A 16,855-nucleotide genomic window follows, 5' to 3' on the forward strand; every position below is an offset into this window, starting at 1 on the left:
TGTTTTTAGCAGTTCTTATTTTTTGTCTGTAAGCATCCTTGACTCTGTCAGGGTTCAAACAAACAAATGTATGTATGTATATATGTATGTAATAATATGGTTCCTATTTTTCCCCTCACCCATTTTATCCTCACAAGAACCCTGCTGGGTAGGCTCAGGCTACACTGAGAGAAAGCTGCTGGCTCAAGGTCACCTTAAGCCTCTGCCTTAGCCCAACAGCCTTAACAGTTGCACCTCAGTGGTGTAAAAGCCAGTTCTGAGAGGGGGAATTTAGTGTGTGTGTGGGGGGGTGACTTGTGACGTAATATGACGTCCCAAACGTCATGGTTCAAGGCTTCCGAACCGTCATGCATCTTGGGAAAGAGAACGCGCATCGCGTATAACTCTCCTTAATTCGTCCCTGCTGGGTTACCGTACCCTTGCTCGCCCGCCCGCCCGCCCCGCTATTTGACCGCTGAGCTTGTGATAGGCGGGCTGCTCTAACAGTCACTACCGCTTGCCCAATACCGCGAGAGCTCTCGCGCGGCGCCGGCCAATGGCACCTTGAGCTCGCGCAGCCCCTCCTTCCCGAGCTCGCCATAGTATCTTGTGGAAGGGGAGAGCTTGCGCGCGCGCCCTACCTCCCTACGGTGTCCCTCAAATGGCATCGCCCACCGTGGATCCTCCGCGGGGCGGTGGCAGGACAGACCAAATGCAGTCTTTCGAGAGGGGTGAGCGTGTTTAATGGATAGGTAGGCTTGGTGCAAGGGCGGGTGAGGTATTTAATGTTAGATACTGAGGTGGTATTAGCATTATTAGCTTGACTGCCTTTTCTTTTCTTTTCCCTCGGCAGGAAGATGGGGGTGGGGTGGGGAGGACACGACTTCTGCAGTTGGTATGGAGCAGGCTGAAGTTCCACCGGGAGAGTCCCCCCCCCCCCCCGCCTTGCATTCACTACCCAGAGGACACGAAGTGGCACAGAAGCGAAGACGTAACCTGCTGTTGGAAGCCCTCTTCCATCTTAATCAGGATCTCTGTTGGGGCCTTCTGCGTGCATTCCCACTGAGCTGTTGTCCTTTCTGCATGGCGCTTTAAAAATGCAATAAGAGAGGTAAAGTGATTAAAGGAAGCGATCAAAACCACGTATGTGTGCATGTGATGGTGGCCTCAATATCTTTATTCCTTGCAGCATTCCAGTGTGGTGGTTGTATAAACTAACAGCACTGAATTTTGAATTGCATTCTGTTACGTTTCTGTATACGCTGGAAGCTACCCAGAGGGGCTGGGGCGACCCGGTCACATGGGCAGGGTACAAATAATAAAATTATTACTATGATGGTAATATAATCTACCAGTCCTGTGGTGGGTAATTAGTCTTGAGCGTCTGTTTTAGCACTTGTTTTCCTCTACCTTACTCCAGAGGCTCTCTGACCAGTAGAGTGCTTTGGCATTGCCTGAGGATATATTGAAATCATGCTCATATCCCTCCCCAGTAGGATGTTTGGTTCCCATTGGGGTCTACAATTTGAGCAAACATTCATCTGATGGTAGGTACTTACAAGAGGCGTGAGGCGGCACATGTACAGAATGCATACAGTGGTACCACGTTTTACGAACTTAATCCGTTCCGGAGGTCTGTTCTTACACCGAAGCCGTTCTTAAACTGAGGCGCGCTTTCCCTAATGAGTCCTCCAGCCACCAGTGCCCTTCCACTGTTCGTTGACCGAGGTAAAGTTCGCTAACCAGAACAATACTTCTGGTTTTGCGGAGTTCGTAACCCGAATAGTCAGTTAACAGGACTTTTCGTAGACCGAGGTACTGCTGTATTGGCAAATTACGGCGATGGATTGCAGCTTTACAGCATACCCAACCTCTCTGTGAGCAAAATCGGGGAAAGGGGCATGAGATCTGGGGCTTAGCACAAAAGTACTTGTTAATAATTATCCCACATCTTTGCAGTGGTGGTAGTGGTAATGGCGGCCATGTTGGCTGACTGCCTTTGAGAGTGTGGCGGGTTGAAAATTTGATTGGTTTATTTAATGCCGCTTTGTAAGGAAGCCCATGATAGCTGATTAGCTTAAAGCAGGCATAGGCAAACTTGGCCCTCCATATGTTTTGGGACTACAACTCCCATCATCCCTGACCACTGGTCCTGTTAGCTAGGGATCATGGGAATTGTAGTCCCAAAACATCTGGAGGGCCCAGTTTGCCTATGCCTGGCTTAAAGGCTAGCAGAACAATCTGCAAAGAGGCTACTGTTGTGTGTTTTCATACTGGCTGCAGAGGAAGGTGACATCCAGCTAAGTCATACTTGGATAAGAATAACCATTTAAATAAATGTGCTTAAATGGATCTACTCTGAGCATGAGTTACATCGTATACTGCAAGTGTCCCTGATAGTGAAAAAGAGAAGAGGAGCACCAGAGTAGCAGGAAAATTCAGGCACTAATTCTTCATAGAGTATTCCCCAGTATCAACCGTATTGGGTCCTAAGATTGGCAGGTGATGCCCTGATGGTGCTGCTGCCACTGGATGTTGCCCAGCTGGTGTTGACCTATGTCAGGGCCTTTTCGGTGGTGGTTTCCTATTTGTGGAATGCCCTCCTTGGTGAAACGCATTTGTATCCCTCACTATTCACTTTCACAAGGAATTTAAAGATATTCTTGTTTACCCAGGCACTCGATGACTGAAATATACTGTTCCTGGCAACCATGAAAATGATTAGCTTCAAGAGTATGTGGTTGTTTTTAGACAACTTTTTAATTTTACTTTTAGTTGAATTGTTTTATCACTTTTCTGTGTCCTGCTGCCCTAGGTCCCCTTGGGAGGTAAATTTAATAAATGAATACATAAAGTTATATATGTTTATTTTATTTATTAAATATCTATTCTGCCCTTCATTTGAGGATCAAACGGCAGTTTACAATACCCCCCCCCACAAAAATACATACAAAAAGAAACAATACCCCACAGTTTAAAAGGCCATAGATTTATTTTTATATGGAGACAAAAAAGTGATATTTTGATTTTCTATTCATATATAGTTAATACTCCTCTATTGTTTTTTAATTATTATTTCTTTAGGCACTTTGATCACAGCTGAAGAGAGATTGTGGCTCAGAATCATGTTCAGCCATAGCAACCCTATTCGTATGAGTGGACTCATTCTGCAGTTAAGCCAAGTTTCCAACACACCTGCTAGAAATGGAACTTCCTGGAGGCGTCTAAACTCTGAAGTTTGTGAAAGGAACTGTTCTTGTAATTAGTGCTGTTCAAGCCAAGCAGCTGTGAATAATTTGTATGCATCTAAGGCATTACCTATAGGGATTGTGTCTAAACCACAGAGCCTAGGACTTGCCGATCAGAAGGTCGGTGGTTCGAATCCCGGCGATGTGGTGAGCTCCTGTTGTTCGGTCCCAGCTCCTGCCCACCTAGCAGTTTGAAAGCACATCAAGTGCAAGTAGATAAATAGGTATTGCTCCGGTGGGAAGGTAAATGGTGTTTCCGTGCGCTGCTCTGGTTTGCCAGAAGTGGCTTAGTCATGTTGGCCACATAACCCGGAAGCTGTCTGCGGACAAACGCCAGCTCCCTCAGCCAGTAAAGCAAGATGAGCGCCGCAACCCCAGAGTCGCCCGCGACTGGACCTAATGGTCAGGGATACCTTTACCTTTAAGGCATTACCTATTAATGTTCCTATTTTACATTCATCCACACTTTATTAGATATTTTTATATAGATACATATATAATTTCTGAACTTTGAAGTCTGAGATGGTGCTTTTTAATTTTTTTAATGCTGTGTCTGATGTAATAAAGCAGATCATTATTTGTTAATTGAATACAGTAATAAAAAGTTTGATAGTTATTCATATTGAATATTATATTAATATATTATTAAATAAAGCATACCTTTGCACAATTCTCCTTGAGTCTTTGGTATTTTCCTCATCTCACCCTGTTTATTAATATAATCAATAAAGCAGAACCTGTTTCATAAAATGAATCCATTTCCTGTTTTTGTCTTTATGCCAGGCCTTGATTTAGTTTGTTTTTCTGCTAATATAAAAATGCGAACTTTATTAGACCAAGCTTCTAATGATGGATCTTTAGAGTATTTCCAGCATTTTTCAACCAGTAAAATCCATGATACCCTGATAAAAACAAGAAGAAGCATTTCCTTATATAGGATGTGGACATTTTGACAATGAAAGATTTGATAATGATATTAATTTTGGAGCCATCTGTATTTCCTTCTTTACAGTAAGACTATACAGTATTTTTTAAAGATGCCCTGTCAAAACCAATGCACATATTGGCATTCCCAGCATATGTAGGAAATATGCCTCCCATCCCTTGCATCTCCTCCAACAAGTTTTGTGCCCATTATTCTTTTAAACTTTGGGCTGTTCCTATTGTCCCATTGTAAATGTTTGATGCCAGAACTTTCATTGTACAGTAAAGTCAAAAGCATCAATTGCTCAAATCCTGTTAAAGACCTAGTAGCCTGATTCCTCCTCTTTTGGTTTGAGATAAAGAAAAGATTGATGTAACTGGGACCAGTTTACTCATATCGTACCCAAGCTGACCTAATTTGGGAGCTGCCCCTTCAAACAGATCATGTATAAAAACTATGCCCCACATTTGCCACTGGCTTAAGTATTGAATTTTGCTCCTCCAAAAATAAAATAAAAAATAAAATAAAAGGGAGTAACAGAAAAGAAAATGGAGTTTACTCTGTCAGGAGTTTAGCCTACACTTGAGTAGGACCCTCGCAGAGACACATGCTTGACTGGCATGTTCCCTCCCTTCTGGTCTTTTGTTCGGGCGCTTCAAAAGCTTTCTTCAGCCCGAACATCACAACGACCGATGCCAACCGACACTGGCACACTTAGGGATCTGCAGAGTTTGCGCGTGGCTTGCATGACAGACCTCAGCAACTCAGCATTTTGGCTAATCTACTTTATTTACATATAAACACACACCGAGCACTGCAACATGGCTCCCTCTCTTTCTAGCATCAGACAGCAAAGAGATAAAGAACAAAGGACATCCTGTCTGTAGTGGTTAAGAGCAGTAGATTCGTAATCTGGGAAACCGGGTTCGCGTCTCCACTCCTTCACATGCAGTTGCTGGGTGACCTTGGGCTAGTCACACTTCTGTGAAGTCTCTCAGCCCCACTCACCTCACAAGAGTATTTGTTGTGGGGGAGGAAGGGAAAGGAGAATGTTAGCCGCTCTGAGACTCCTTCGGGTAGTGATGAAGTGGGATATCAAATCCAAACTCCTCCTTCTCTGTGGAGTCAAAACATACAGTCATGTGAAAGACAACAATCCTATGACTGCAATCACGGAGCCAGGAATTCTAACATATTCTGCCCCCCTCCCAGGCTATAAGCATGTAACTGAGGGAGGGATTATATGTAGTTTCTGGATACACCCCCTAAATTTGTAAGGTAAACTGTGCACTGCCCTGTACTTAGTCAAACCCTGCAGGGTGTTGTAAATAAAAATATGCCCTTTTCCCTTATGGGGTATCCCAGAGCCAATATAGAGTCCTTACATAGGTTCCCTATTGGTAGGAGAAAATAACAGAGGCCAACCAGAGAATATTGAGAAGCAAAGCAGCTAGTAAGCTTGATCTTTATTAATCTGTTGCAACAGGGTGCCTCCCTCACACGCAAGAGAGGAAGAGGACCCCCAAAAATGCTGTGCAATGGCTTATAAAGACTTTTGAAATTCCCATCCTCTAGATCAGTGTTTCCCAACCTTTTTTGGGCAAAGGCACACTTGTTTCATGAAAAAAATCTCGAGGCACACCACCATGCCAGATGGGGAAAGGTCACTTTTTACTTCTGTAAAAAAAAATAAAAAAATAGTAACAGCATAGAAGGTAATGGTAGATGACTGTTAGGGTCTCCCCCCAAATGCAGAATTCTATTAATATCTTCCTTAGCGAGCCGCGTTAACCCCTGTAATGCTTTCTATAGAGTAAGCATAGGGGACACTGGGGGATGTGGAACCAAGGGGGCAGTGGGCCAAAAGAGTTCGGGATCTACTGCTTTAAACAGAAATAAGAGCCAGTGGGTTCTTCCTTTTTTAAAGTATCGTTTCAGCGGGGACAGCAGTCCAGATTTCCAAAAAGCGGCGCTTTTTGCGTCTGAGCAAAGAAGAGAGAGAGGGGAAAAAAGAGAGAGAGATTGATTTGTGGCTGCACAAATGGGGGAGGAGCCCAGGAGTAAAAGTAGGAAGGACGAAGGGAGGGGAAAGGAAAGTTAATAGAAGGAAAGGCGGGTGGGAGAGAAAGAGAAAGAAAGAGGGAAGGAAGGGGGGAAGAGAAGTGGAAAGGAGGGAGACCGAGGCGGGGGAGAAGCGTCTGGAGAGTTGCTCCGAAGTTTGGGGGGCCGCGGGGGTGGGCACGCGTCCCAGGAGGCGGAGGCCAGCCCGGGCTGGGAGCCGCGCCGCGGGGCGGTAGGCGGACCGCGGCTCCTAGGATGTGGAAAGGGGACGGCGGCGCAGGGGGAGGAGACCCGCACGGCTAGGGCAGCGCGCAGGGGGAGGGGAGCGGGCCGGAGGTGGGCGAGGGGGGCCGCGATCCTGCACGCCGCGAACATGGCCTCCTTCCCCGCGGGCCCCGCCGAGCCCCCCGGCCGGGGAGGGCGGCGCACCCCCGCCGCCGGAGGAGAGCAGAGGCAGGAGGAGGAGGACGAAGGCGCTGCCGAGGAGGCGCGCCAACTTCTGCCAACTTCGGCGCCCGCCCCGTCGCCGCAGGCTCCTCCCGGCCGAGAGCCAGAGGACGGCGGCGGAGCAGGAGGAGGAGGATCGGGTTTGGCGACGGCTGCTGCGTCCTCTCCAAGCGCGGGGCTGGCCTCCGCCACGCCCGATCCTCCGCGCTCGCCGCGCTTCTCGGCGGAGCAGGTCTCGTGCATGTGCGAGGCGCTGCTGCAGGCGGGCGACCCCGGCCGGCTGGGCCGCTTCCTGGGCTCGCTGCCGCCCGACGCCGAGGCGCCGTGCCTGGAGGCGCAGGCGGGCGAGAGCCTGGCCAAGGCGCGCGCGCTGCTGGCCTTCCAGCACGGCAACTTCGCCGAGCTCTACCGCCTGGTGCAGAGCCGGCGATGGGATGTGGGAGGGAGGGAGCTCGCCGCCCCGCGTGTGCCTATGTGGGGCACGTTACAGCCCCGTGACGTCAGCGCCACGCAGGCAGCCAGGCAGGCAGACGGCGAGAGCCCCGCACTGGGCGGCCTCTCCTCGCCGCCGCCGCCCCGCCTCTCACCGCCCGACTCGCCCGCCTCCCTCCCACGGCACACCAGGCAACGTCTCGCGGCACACTAGTGTGCCGCGGAACACCGGTTGGGAAACACTGCTCTAGATCAAGACCACCCCCAGAAACATTATGCATACATCACAGAAGGGGTGTAACCTAAGACCACCCCTCAGATACATCCCACCTACATCACAGAAATTTTAATGTTGTTTTTCTCCTGTCACAGTTTATCTTCTGTCTGGAAAGTTACTTGATTGGATTGCCTGGGGAGCCTATCACAAGGGAGACTCACCTGGTACCATAATTGTATACTGTACAGTGTTTTTCTTCTGGAACAAAGTGCTGGAAATACCTATCCTTCAGTACCCCCAGAAAAAAAGCACTGATTATATACAGATTTAGGTACCAGACTTTTGGCTCTGAATTCTGTGGCCTCCTTTTGAGTGGCTGGGAAGTTTCAATCTTGCCTTGTTTTTAAAGGATTGCCTTTCAGATTTTTCTTTGTTTTACTTCGATGCTGGTTTTGAGTTATAATGATGAAAATAATTTTATTATTTATACCCCGCCCATCTGGCTGGGTTTCCCCAGCCACTCTGGGCAGCTTTGGGTTATCACAGTAAGAAAGAAAGATGAATAAATCCAATAAATAAAAATAATTGAGAACTTAGTATTAATAATAATTTATTACGGCCGTAGGCCCATACAGATAAAAACAAGACATAAATAACAGCCTGTGCACGTGGGAAAAAACAGCCGCTAAAACACTACTATAACAATAAAATACTATAAGATGGAATGGCATACTACGCCTTAATTAGCTTGTGGTGCTCCTTGGCAACGCTTTTGGGTAAGGACAGCGACCAGGAACCTAGCCACTTTCAGGGTCGTATGGGTATCCTTATCCTGCAAGATTTGGGCAAAGTGGAATTTTGATGGGGTACCCTCTAGTTTCTGTATGATTGATCCCAACAAATTTGCCCGTGGCACCTTGAATAAGGGGCAAGTGAACATAATGTGCTGAAGCGACTCCGGCGTCTCCTTATCACATTCGCACATGGCGGAGGCTTGGCCCTTTGAGAATCTATGTCTCAGGACATTGGAGGGAAAAACGTTAAACCTCGCTTTGGTGAAGGCCAGCCTATGGGCAACAGTCGAAAGGGAGGAGAGGTATGATGGAACGCAGTAAGTTAAAGTGATACCAATGTTCTGGGGCGAACAAACACCTCCCCCCAGCGTATAATTTCGCTGTAAATCGATGTCATCCAGTCTTTGGCGGATCAGTCTTTGAGCAGTGATTTGATCTAGTTTTAGGGAATCTAAGGGAGAATTTATTATTCTCCCTATTTCTTTTAGTGGATTTATTGATCGGTTTTCAATGTTCTTTCAAGTTGGATGATTACTATGGGTGATTATTTATAGTATTTGACTGAAGTAGCGTACATCGCACTCTTAAAAATTGCTGGCATTTATTGCTTGATTTTACCATCAGGAATTATAGTAGATTTTTTAAAATGGCTATTTAATTTTTAAACCCGAGTCTAAAATTATGCAGAAAACAACTAGTGCGCATGTACCAATTCAGATTCTTTCTCTCCCTCCTTCCCCCTCCCTCCCTCCTTCCCCCTCCTTTTCTGTCTCACTTTGGCGCATGCGCCGTCAGGGCCGTCCCTTCCCCGCGCCTAGAAAATGTACTTTACGTTCACGCTGGGCGGAGCCTCAATTCGCATGCGCATTTCTCCAAACCGAAGCCAACTAGTAGAGCTGGGCGGGCGAGGTGGGGTGAGGCTGGCGTAAGCGCGCTTACCCGGGTTGACCGGCACGACGTTCCACGAACTGACCCTCACAGGCGCCCGTACAACCAGCACATGCGCATGCGTCTCTATCTTTTTTTTTTGTTTCCTCCTCCTTTTCCTCCGCCAGTTTCCTGTCAGGAGGCGGATGGCAGAAGCAGGGCCCGGCTCGGAGCGGGAGGGACGAGTTGGGGAGGCGCCTTGACTGGAGCGCAGCGGGTTGACGCCTCGCTGGAGAGACAAGGTAGAGCCGGCTGGTACCGGGAGGGCTTGGCGGCTTGTGTGTGAGGGCCGAGGTGTCTAGGCCGCTCTAGGCCTGGCCTGAGAAGCGAGCCAGGCCTCGAACTCGGACCTCCCCCCCCCCCTTTCTCCTCTCGCGCGCGCCTGAGGGAGTTAACGGGCGCCGGGAAGGGCCAAGAAGGGCCGGTCCCGCCGGCAAGAGAACGCAAACGCCACTCCAGGAGCTTTTTCTGCCGGGGCGCTTCCGCGACAGGGTGAAGGGACCTTTTTCGCCCTGCCGGATCGGGCCAGCGGCCCCTGTATCCCCAGCATCCTAGTCTCAACAGTGGTAGGGAGGGAAGGGCTGTGCCGGTCCGTGGCTGCGGTTTAGGGCACCCGCTTTGCACGCAGGGTGTCCCAGGATCAGGCCAGGTTGGCTGGGTGGAGAGGAGCCAAACTGAAACCCTGGAGAGCCAGTCATTGCATTTGTTTTTGTTTTATTGCAGGCACCCGCAAACTCGGCCCTTCAAATGTTTTGGGACTACAACTCCCATCATCCCTAGCTAACAAGACCAGTGGTCAGGGATGATGGGAATTGTAGTCCCAAAACATTGGAGGGCTGAGTTTGGGGATGCCTGGTTTATTGCATTTACGCCCCACTTTTCTCTCCCCAAGGAGCCCAAGGTGGCACACATGGTTCTCATTTAACCCCCTGCAACAACCCTGCGAGGTAGGGTAAGCCGAGAGACCGCAACTGGCCCCAAGGGCAAGCCCACTGTGTTTCGTGACTGGGGATTTGAACCCAGGTTCTTAGTCCACTAACACTAACCACCACACCACACTGTAGAACAGCCTTTCCCAAGGCTAGGGTGTTGTTGGACTACGACACCCATCACCCTTGGTTAGCAGGACCGATAGTCAAGGACGATGGGTATTGTAGTCCAACAGCACCCCAAGTTTGAGAGGTGCTGCTGTAGCTGTACCAAGCTAGATGGAGCCAATTGTCTGAGTTGTTTAGGCATAGAAACACAAGAAAATTCCTTGGTTTTTTTTGTATTGTTGTTAATATTGATATGTTATGGGCGTAGAGAGCTGCCGCTTTGGGTGTCATCGATCATTCGCTTCTCACAGCCAAACCCTTATACAATGACTTGGAGAAATAAAAGTAATAGAACCATTCAGACAAGAGTACAGATTTATGTGATTCATTTTAAAGGGATCATGAACTCCTTAATCAAATAGATCTTTTAAGTGCCATGCATAATAAAATTGTCGATAAAATACAACTAAACTCCACCCAAAAAAGTATGCATAGAATAATTTTTAAAATTCAGATTTAATTTGTAAAATGTTTAAAACAAATGTAAGTAATTAAATTACATGTCTGGATAGACTTGTGAAAGTGCTACTGGGTGCAGAGAAAAAGATACTGTACTGGATTAAGACACCAATTCTTTTTTTCCTTAAGGAAAGAAAATTAGCAAAAATAAGGTTTTAACTCCTACAGTGAAATTTATTTTAAGTTTGTTTCAGCAAAAACCTACAGAGAATCTTGTGGCTCCTTAAAGGTGGCCAAATTTATTATGGCGCAAGCTTTTGTGGACTACAGTCTTCTGTATCAGAAGCATGAGATTTTTAAGGCTTTCCTGAATGCTAGAAGTGAAGGGGCCACACAAATGTTAACTAGAAGGGAGTTCAATAGCTGCAGAGCTACCACCTGGAAATAACTTATTAATTAAATATTTAATAATTTTAATTTTTATTAGTGCTTTGGGAACCTGCTGCTATTATTCAGAAGCAAGTGAATGTGGTTCTCCCTCTTCCACTTTTTAAAAACGCCCACTACAACCCTGTGAATTAGCAAAACAACAGAACAATAACAGATGTATTATGACATAAGCTTTCAAGGTCTGCTAGAGTCCTGTCCTTCAGATGTGTGAGGCGCTGCCCTGAGTTGAAGCGGGGAAAGATTGTAGAAAGAGGTTAGAGAGAAATAAAATTCTGAATAAGCACATTAACGGTGGCAGTTCCTACTCCCAAGTTATTAGCAACTTGAATAAGACTTTGTGCATCATATTGTCCACAGACGTGAAAGTCATAATAAATGTGTTTGGTTTTAAGATGTCATTTCATTCTTCTATTTATGTTTCACATCATAAAAATGAGACAGTAACTGCAGAAAACAATTTTAATCCTTCTGTTGTGGTTCAGCATAAAACATTTAACAGAGTATGCAGTACTATCCAGGAGAATATTAACCTTTCTTTTCTTGTCTTACACTTGAAAGGTGCAACTAGTGGTAATAGATCTAGTAGCAGTCAGGCGGAGCACATCTGCTTAAATAATTTGGAAAAGTAGGAAAGAAATTAAATACATTTATTTCTATAGTTCTATCAAGGTACATACGTGTATTTCCCAGGGTAACATAAAAAAGCCTGGACTGGAAACTTGGGGAAATCTTTAAAAACCCCTCACAATCATTTAATTTCAAAAGTGGTTGAGGGCACAAAGGGAGTGGAAAGACAAGCCTGACAAAACACTGGAGGAATGCTGTCTTTACTGTGTTGCTTAATGAACTTTTCTAAATTTCCCTGTAGACATTGAGAACATTAAAAGTGATAATGCACCATGGCAATGGTCCTCAAAATGCCCAACGCCAGCTCCAAAGGTCCCGCTCCTTCACTGGCAGCGAGGGTGAAGACCAACAGGCGAACCTGCCCCAGTCCCCAGCACCTTCGTTTGCTCCTTCAGCAAGCCCATCAGCACCACAGTCTCCCAGTTACCAAATCCAGCAGTTTATAATGAGCAGAAGCCCAGTCGCTGGGCAGAATGTGAATATTACCCTGCAGAATGTTGGACCGGTTGCGACAGGAAACCAGCAGATCACGCTTACTCCGTTGCCGATCCCGAGTCCGACCTCCCCGAGTTTCCAGTTCAGCCCTCAGCAAAGGAGGTTTGAGCATGGGTCCCCCTCCTACATTCAAGTTACTTCGCCGTTGCCAACACAGGCTCAGTCTCAGAGCCCCACACAGCCTAGCTCTATGCCAGTGCAGTCCATATCAAATGTTCGGGCGGGCACTCCAGGGCCTGGCTTGGGGATGTGCAGCCAGAGCCCGACACGAGGCTTTGTTGATGCGAGCGTTCTCGTGAGACAGATTAGCTTGAGCCCTTCAAATGGCGGGCACTTTGTGTATCAGGAAGGCTCCGGCATCACCCAGATATCTCAAGGAACCACAGCTCAGGTGCAGCTTTCATCTTCCGGAGCACCTGCTGCGGTTCGAGAACGTAGGCTGTCGCAGCCCCACTCGCAAACCGGTGGCACCATACACCACCTTGGACCACAAAGTCCCGTCGCTAGTGGAGCAAATATCCAACCTTTACCTAGCCCTGGTCACATTGCAACAAATAACTTGCCGCCTCATATCAGCAACATCATCCAAGGCATGCAGCAACAGCAGCAGGTTCTCCAAGGTCAGCAGTTGAGCAGATCCCTGGGATATGATCGGACTTCTAGTGGGCTGATAGCTGGTGTTGGAGGAGCTTCTGCTTTTGGAATGACATCGCCGCCACCTCCCACAAGCCCTTCCCGGGCCAGCATGCCACAGGGGCTGACAAGCCTCCCTCTTGCTCCTTCAGTAAGTGCTGTGGTGAAAAAAACAAAGAAACTGGAGGAGATCCCCCCAGCCACTCAAGAAACCGCTCAGCTGAGAAAGCAATGTTTGGACCACCACCTCAAGGAAATGGAGGTGTTGAAAGACGCTTTCAAAGAGTATTTGATTGAGTTGTTTTTCCTGCAACACCTGCATGGAAACATGATGGATTTCTTAGCTTTCAAGAAGAAGCCTTGTGCGGCGTTGCAAGCATACCTCAGGCAGAATGACTTGGATTTGGAGGAAGAGGAGGAAGAGGAACAATCTGAGGTTATCAATGACGAGGTAGGAACTTGCTGTTCCAATAATTTAGAAACCTACTGAAGCCTAGAATTATTTATACCAGTTATTTGATTTCTAATTCTGTAGTCTGTAGCGTGCATACTTGGAACTCAGTATAGTGGTGCCCCGCAAGACGAATGCCTCGCAAGACGGAAAACTCGCTAGACGAAAGAGTTTTCCGTTTTGGAGGTGCTTCGCAAAACGAATCTCCTATGGGCTTGCTTCACAAGACGAAAATGTCTTGCGAGTTCCTGCGGTTCCCCCCCTTCCCCCCTTTTTCTAAGCCGCTAAGCCGCTTATCAGCTGATCCGATAAGCTGATAAGCCGCTAAAAGCCGCTAATAGCGCTAATAGCGCTAATCCTCTAATTCGTCAATGGGCTTGCTTCGCAAGACAAAAAAACCGCTAGACGAAGAGAATCACAGAACGGATTCTTTTCGTCTTGCGAGGCACCACTGTACATTTGAAATCAGTTAGTTTTGCACTGGAGTACAAAGCATGATTGGGTTGCAAGATTTATTAGGCCAGTAGGTAGCGCTGCATATCCTGCAGCATTCGTCTTTAAGGTTTGGTGTTTTGATGTTACGAACAGATTTGCTGGACTTAGGTTTAGGATCTTAAATTTAGCTCTTATTTGTAATTCTATTTGATCTTATTTGTGGTTTTGTTCATAGATTGGTTATGGTGTAGTAGGTAGAATGTTCCTCTTTGATCAGGAAGATGCAAGTTCAAGTCCTGTTCTTACTTTAACCATGAAATCCAGTTGGTGACTCCAAACAAGTAGCCATCTCTCAGCTTAACTTGTCTTGCAGTGTTGTTATGATAAAATTAGAAAGTGTGGGAAATGGAGAAAATTCCTATGCAATGTTGCCCTCAACTTTTTAGAGCAAGCTCAGGGTACACATATGAAAATGATACGAAGTTATGATGTGCTGGCTTGCAGTGTTACAAAAATAATGGCAAAATCCTTCGGGAAATATAAATATTTTCTAGTTGTAACCAAAGTGTCAGAAAAGCTGGTTTAACATGGAAGCAGAAGTTGTAGGGCATTTTTCTGTTTTCTGTTTGCTTGCTTTCTCACCAGTCATGCTCACACAGGAACCTTAAACTTGAGTATAAATTTGCACAGTAGGTTTACTGGCACTCAGCTAAAATGGCAAACTTAGCTGTCAGTTAAAAGAAGGTTCAGCTATGTAATTTGTGGTTTATCCAGTGTGTGGTTACTCAGAAGCAAGACCCACTATGTTAATTGGGGCTTACACCCAGGTAAGCGTGCATAGGATTACAGCCATGATTTTGTAATAACATCAAGTGAAAACTTGAAGCAGGCTTAATTTAGGGCTCCACCAGTTTCTCCAAGTATCACTGTAGTGCAAAATAATGATAAAGGCCTGGATACAAAGAACCCGGTAGCTCGTTCCACATTAGCTCTGGGGCTATGTTTATCAAATAGCTTCCTCTCTTGCTGCATAGCAGAGTTTGAAACTGAACTTCTCAAGCCGGCTCTGGTGTCTGCTGTTGAAAAATGGTTTGTTTGTTTTTTATAATCAGCCCTGGTGAAAGAAAGCTACTGGGATCCTGCTCCACGTGCTTAATTTTGTTACATTAAAAAAAGTGCAGTCTAAAATAAATTTAAACTCTTCATTATCTGTAACTATCTGGCGTAGACACCACTTTCTGTTGTTATCTTGCAAAAACTGTCAAGCCTAAAGTCTGTGTCTTTTTTTTTATAAAAAGCAAATTAACAATGCAATCTTATACATTCATACTCGGAAGTCAATTCCATTGAGATTTGCAACTTGAATGGTTTTGCAAGCTTAGCAGTAAATTGTCTAATACTTATACAAATGTTTACTGGTAAAACACAGGTATAAACAGGATTTCTGGAAGTCCCATATTTCAAAGGGGTTCATTCCAATTTATGATACTTATTGATTCTAAAGGCGATGTTTACCTACTTTAAACTTCCAAATAATGTGTTTATTTTTTAATTTAAATAATTTATTTACCACTTAACTACAATAGTCTCTAAGTGGTTCGCAAAGATACAATACAAAGAATAAAAATAAGTTAAAATTATAAAATCAAGCTTCAATTAAAATGCCTGCTGGAATAAAAAAAGCCTTCAGTTCAATAGGTGACTCTTTACTTGATGCCAGACCTCCAAAGTGTTTCCTTTTGTGAAGAGTTGGAGGCCTTTGAATCCCTCAGTTTGGAACAAATTGGTCACTCACATAATGGGAGCTTGTAATGTCATGAGTGAGGCATATAGCGCTTATATGCAGGGAATACCTCTGAAACAATTTCAGGACTGAGACCTTGTAATAGGTGAAGGATGTATAGTTGCTGACTTGCAAACTACCATTTCCAAAGAGCCAGTCTCTTCTTCCAATTCAGTATTGTAAATATGTTGACATTTTCAATACTATCTTGATTACCTATTTAATGGCAGTTGTTAGTATTCTAATGACCTATTTGCTTCCATCAAAATGGTGGGGGCTGTGTGGTCTCACAAAACTATAGAGTGGAAAGCAGGTGAACATCAATTTGAAATTATTTTTAATGAATAGTGACATAATTAACAAAACGAAAAGGACAACAAATAAAAAACAAAACAAAAAGGACAACAGGCACTTGACATAATACTCCTTATTGCAGCTCAAGGGGTTTCAGAGTAAGACACTCCTCCTTCAGGAGCTTGAAATGCTTGAGAGTTCTTAAAATTCAAGAACTCATTCTTAAATATAACGAGCTCAAGCTTGAAAAAATAGTACGTACAACCAGGGCTTTTTCCAGCCAGAACTCACTCAAACTCAGTTCCAGTTCCAGTACCTCTCAGGTGGGCTCCATTGCCATTCTAACGAAGGAGGTGTTCATGGTGAGCGTCAGCACCTCTTTTTCTAGAAAAATAGTACTGAGTACAACTATGTTTATTTAATTCATAAAATTTATGCACTGCTTGACAGTAGAGGACCTCAACATGGTTGAATCTCTGCAATTTATAATCAAAGTGATACTACTTTGAATCAGTGTTTCTAAGTTTTACAGAAGTGCTTGTCAGGCATGATGAATACTCAGAACACTAAATGTGGAATCAACTCTTGCTTGTTAAACAAAATCAAATATGTTTTCCTGCAGAATCAATTCTAATGAAAAATGCAGCAAAAAACTATCTCATTGGTGTTGTGCATCCCTTTGGTTTCAAACTTTTGCTATGAAGACATGCTCCTAATTTTCGAAATGGTTATTCTTCAGAAAGTCTTTCCAAAATTCATTATAAAGGTTGAGTAAAGGCATTTAAGTTCATCTGAGTAGGCCTGGTGGCATGGCACATAAAATCAAATGTATCACTTCTTAAATTTTGATAAAGTACATTCCTTTCTATAGACAGTAATTTTTAAGGAGACTGATTTTAACCTATATCCCCCCCCCCAACAGTATATCATTTCCCACCCCTTTACTTTTTGAATGGTCAAAATGATTTATACCTGCTTAACCGGTCCTGTGTGACATAAATGGATGTTTAAAGCCTTTCACTTAAATCTATAACAGTTTTGCAGGTATCCCTATTTAACACTAAATTTAAGAAAACCTTTTCCCCCCTTTGTAAAAAATAAAATGGACTTATGGAAGACGTTTGAAGAAACAAGTAATAAACTTCCAGGAACATTGACAAT

At 45.2% G+C, this 16,855-nt stretch overlaps 1 protein-coding gene and 1 long non-coding RNA gene across 23 annotated transcripts in view; both read left to right on the top strand.

Annotated features, from left to right (window-relative positions):
- The first annotated feature begins 435 nt into the window (after positions 1–435).
- On the top strand, positions 436–3,899 carry LOC308576050. 2 transcript variants are annotated; one of them, XR_014003021.1, is made up of 3 exons: positions 436–718; positions 833–1,090; positions 3,064–3,899. It is a non-coding gene; the product is annotated as an uncharacterized lncRNA (long non-coding RNA). The 2 variants fall into 2 exon arrangements; XR_014003022.1 differs by having other exon boundaries at positions 440–740; positions 856–1,090.
- A 5,239-nt stretch (positions 3,900–9,138) lies between these two features.
- Positions 9,139–16,855, top strand: part of EP400 (E1A binding protein p400) — a 71,781-nt gene continuing 64,064 nt past the window's right edge. For 17 of the 21 annotated variants that reach the window (XM_081175387.1, XM_081175404.1, XM_081175398.1 and 14 more), the window contains exons 1-2: positions 9,139–9,272; positions 11,845–13,182. In XM_081175387.1, coding sequence (XP_081031513.1) covers positions 11,869–13,182 — 1,314 coding nt within the window. In that variant the 5' untranslated portion in view covers positions 9,139–9,272; positions 11,845–11,868. The remainder of the gene's footprint in view (positions 9,273–11,844; positions 13,183–16,855) is intronic. The other 4 variants (XM_081175389.1, XM_081175399.1, XM_081175397.1 and 1 more) reach the window with 1 other exon arrangement.

The sequence above is a fragment of the Podarcis bocagei genome (assembly GCF_964188305.1).
Source record: "Podarcis bocagei genome assembly, chromosome: 16".
Taxonomy (NCBI): domain Eukaryota; kingdom Metazoa; phylum Chordata; class Lepidosauria; order Squamata; family Lacertidae; genus Podarcis; species Podarcis bocagei.